General features: G+C 53.6%; 1 protein-coding gene across 1 annotated transcript; it reads left to right on the top strand.

Annotated features, from left to right (window-relative positions):
- The first annotated feature begins 2116 nt into the window (after positions 1-2116).
- On the top strand, positions 2117-3984 carry LOC117344479 (filaggrin-like). Its single transcript, XM_033907269.1, has 3 exons — positions 2117-2284; positions 2795-3020; positions 3392-3984. Exons 1-3 carry the CDS (start codon positions 2117-2119, stop codon positions 3982-3984), a joined length of 987 nt encoding a protein of 328 aa, XP_033763160.1.
- The last annotated feature ends 245 nt before the right edge of the window (positions 3985-4229 follow it).

The following is a 4229-nucleotide window of genomic DNA, read 5'->3' as shown; positions in this document are numbered from 1 at the left end:
TAAATAGTGTGGCTTACACATGGTTTGTTTGTGTTAGATAAATGACAATAGGTTCCGATCGGCACACGTTTCCCACACTTCTCCGTGTTTAAGTATTCCAGAATAAGATGTGATCCCCAAAGCATGTCTCAATTACTCTTAATTTTGAAAAAAAAGATTGGAAAATTAGAAATTTATTGAATTTTTGTGATATTGCACAGCACCATCCAAATTTTGACATTTTTCGGCTCACTTCGAGTTTTCTCCTTTGTCTCTTCAGTATCAACACTTCAGACGTTTAGCATCACTGACGAGATGCGGCATACGTCATGTTTGTCTCTATTATATCGAACTCTTCTTTATTGAAATACGATAATATCTTGTATTCAGTTTATTTCAATTAACTCTAAGGTCCAATAATATAATTGATAACAACATGTAAATTAATTATGATACAGTCACAAATATAGAAGCAATAACAACATAAAATAAAAAGCAACACTTGCTTGAAAAGTACTTCTTTCAGTTGTATCTCAAAAGTTGACAGAGAATGGTACATAATGCCTAAATTGTAAGTGTCCATGATAACATTGAAATATATTTGGTTTCTCATAAAAAGGCTTAATTTACGAACATTAAGTCTACCAAATAAGTTGTAAAATAACGATTTTTCACTATTCCTAAGATGTCGACTAAGTGCATGGTAAGATGCAGAATTGATTTGATAAGAGCAGTCAAAGCGGCTATGGACAAATAAAAAAACAAAAAACAAAAAACAAAAAAAACCAGTGTCTTAGCAAAATTAAGTTTACAATTTACAATCATCTGTCTTTTGTTTGTTGGGGTTTATCGCTCCGTAAAAAGTCGGGATTATTTTTATGCTATATATCGTTTTAGTAACCGGTGAGCAAGTGTCTTGTCCAAAGATACAACCCCGACAATACATGCGGACAAGGTTTTAGTTTCGAAATATAGTGTTTCCGGTAAAATTTCATCCTTTTGATAAAATGCTGAGTCTAGGAAGACATACAGCAGGTGATATAATCACTGTCTGTTTCATACATGTGCCATTTCAATCAGTCACATATTATATTGCATGTGAGGTCTCTCTATTCCTAGGTTCAAGGTTATCAGAAGTGTTATCTCCGTGGTTGTAAATTAAACGTCTCATCAATTGAACACGTTCCAACTCTCCACCAGGGAACACTTTGGACGGGCGCTGGTAGATAACGTGTTTAATAGACCGTCTGCGAAAAATCACCATCTGCATGTATTTATTCCCGAGAGAAATCAGATCTCAGACATTAGAAAAAAATTCTTAGGACCAGGAAAACGGAGGAGTGTCACGGTACCAGGAAAACGGAGGAGTGTCTCGGGATCAGGACAGCGAGGGAGTATCTCGGGACCAGGACAGCGGGGGAATGTCTCCAGTCAGGACAGCGAGGGAGTGTCTCATGACCAGACTAGTCAGGAAATGTATCGGGACAAAGACAGCGGGGAGTATCTCGGGTCAGGACAGCGAGGGAGTATCTCGGGTCAGGACAGCGAGGGAATGTCTCATGACCAGGACAGCGAGGGAGTATCTCGGGACCAGGACAGCGGGGGAATGTCTCCAGTCAGGACAGCGGGGGAGTGTCTCATGACCAGACTAGTCAGGAAATGTATCGGGACAAAGACAGCGGGGAGTATCTCGGGACCAGGACAGCGAGGGAGTATCTCGGGTCAGGACAGCGGGGGAGTGTCTCGGGTCAGGACAGCGAGGGAGTATCTCGGGTCAGGACAGCGGGGGAATGTCTCCAGTCAGGGTCAGGACAGCGGGGGAGTGTCTTGGGACCAGGACAGCGAGGGAGTGTCTCGGGTCAGGACAGCGGGGGAATGTCTCGGGACTAGGACAGCGGGGGAGTGTCTCGGGTCAGGATAGCGGGGGAGTGTCTCGGGTCAGGACAGCGGGGGAGTGTCTCGGGTCAGGACAGCGGGGGAGTGTCTCCGGTCAGGACAGCGGGGGAGTGTCTCCAGTCAGGACAGCGAGGAAATGTCTCGGGACTAGGACAGCGGGGGAGTGTCTCGGGTCAGGACAGCGGGGGAGTGTCTCCGGTCAGGACAGCGGGGGAGTGTCTCGGGTCAGGGCAGCGGGGGAATGTCTCATGACCAGACTAGCCAGGAAATGTATCGGGACAACGACAGCGGGAAGTATCTCGGGACCAGGACAGCGAGGGAGTATCTCGGGACCAGGACAGCGAAGGAGTGTCTCGGGTCAGGACAGCGGGCGAGTATCTCGGGTCAGGACAGCGGGGGAGTGTCTCGGGTCAGGACAGCGAGGGAGTGTCTCGGGACCAGACTAGCCAGGAAATGTATCGGGACAAAGACAGCGGGGAGTGTCTCGGGTCAGGACAGCGGGGGAGTGTCTCGGGTCAGGACAGCGGGGGAGTATCTCGGGTCAGGACAGCGGGGGAGTGTCTCGGGACCAGGACAGCGAGGGAGTATCTCGGGTCAGGACAGAGGGGGAGTGTCTCGGGACCAGGACAGCGGGGGAATGTCTCGGGTCAGGACAGCGGGGGAGTATCTCGGGTCAGGACAGCGGGGGAGTGTCTCGGGTCAGGACAGCGGGGGAGTGTCTCCGGTCAGGACAGCGGGGGAGTGTCTCCAGTCAGGACAGCGAGGAAATGTCTCGGGACTAGGACAGCGGGGGAGTGTCTCGGGTCAGGACAGCGGGGGAGTGTCTCCGGTCAGGACAGCGGGGGAGTGTCTCGGGTCAGGGCAGCGGGGGAATGTCTCATGACCAGACTAGCCAGGAAATGTATCGGGACAACGACAGCGGGAAGTATCTCGGGACCAGGACAGCGAGGGAGTATCTCGGGACCAGGACAGCGAAGGAGTGTCTCGGGTCAGGACAGCGAGGGAGTGTCTCGGGTCAGGACAGCGGGCGAGTATCTCGGGTCAGGACAGCGGGGGAGTGTCTCGGGTCAGGACAGCGAGGGAGTGTCTCGGGACCAGACTAGCCAGGAAATGTATCGGGACAAAGACAGCGGGGAGTGTCTCGGGTCAGGACAGCGGGGGAGTGTCTCGGGTCAGGACAGCGGGGGAGTATCTCGGGTCAGGACAGCGGGGGAGTGTCTCGGGACCAGGACAGCGAGGGAGTATCTCGGGTCAGGACAGAGGGGGAGTGTCTCGGGACCAGGACAGCGGGGGAGTGTCTCGGGTCAGGACAGCGGGGGAGTATCTCGGGTCAGGACAGCGGGGAGTGTCTCGGGTCAGGACAGCGAGGGAGTGTCTCGGGTCAGGACAGCGGGGGAGTATCTCGGATCAGGACAGCGGGGGAATGTCTCGGGTCAGGACAGCGAGGGAGTGTCTCATGTATTTATTCCCGAGAGAGATCAGATCTCAGACATTAGAAAAAAATTCTTAGGACCAGGAAAACGGAGGAGTGTCACGGTACCAGGAAAACGGAGGAGTGTCTCGGGATCAGGACAGCGAGGGAGTATCTCGGGACCAGGACAGCGGGGGAATGTCTCCAGTCAGGACAGCGAGGGAGTGTCTCATGACCAGACTAGTCAGGAAATGTATCGGGACAAAGACAGCGGGGAGTATCTCGGGTCAGGACAGCGAGGGAGTATCTCGGGTCAGGACAGCGAGGGAATGTCTCATGACCAGGACAGCGAGGGAGTATCTCGGGACCAGGACAGCGGGGGAATGTCTCCAGTCAGGACAGCGGGGGAGTGTCTCATGACCAGACGAGTCAGGAAATGTATCGGGACAAAGACAGCGGGGAGTATCTCGGGACCAGGACAGCGAGGGAGTATCTCGGGTCAGGACAGCGGGGGAGTGTCTCGGGTCAGGACAGCGAGGGAGTATCTCGGGTCAGGACAGCGGGGGAATGTCTCCAGTCAGGGTCAGGACAGCGGGGGAGTGTCTTGGGACCAGGACAGCGAGGGAGTGTCTCGGGTCAGGACAGCGGGGGAATGTCTCGGGACTAGGACAGCGGGGGAGTGTCTCGGGTCAGGATAGCGGGGGAATGTCTCGGGTCAGGACAGCGGGGGAGTGTCTCGGGTCAGGACAGCGAGGGAGTGTCTCGGGTCAGGACAGCGGGGGAGTGTCTCCGGTCAGGACAGCGGGGGAGTGTCTCCAGTCAGGACAGCGAGGAAATGTCTCGGGACTAGGACAGCGGGGGAGTGTCTCGGGTCAGGACAGCGGGGGAGTGTCTCCGGTCAGGACAGCGGGGGAGTGTCTCGGGTCAGGGCAGCGGGTGAATG

The sequence above is a fragment of the Pecten maximus genome, chromosome 1 (assembly GCF_902652985.1).
Source record: "Pecten maximus chromosome 1, xPecMax1.1, whole genome shotgun sequence".
Classification (NCBI taxonomy): Eukaryota; Metazoa; Mollusca; class Bivalvia; order Pectinida; family Pectinidae; genus Pecten; species Pecten maximus.
The sequence above is the reverse complement of the archived record's forward strand: the minus strand, read 5'-3'. Positions and strand labels throughout refer to the sequence as shown.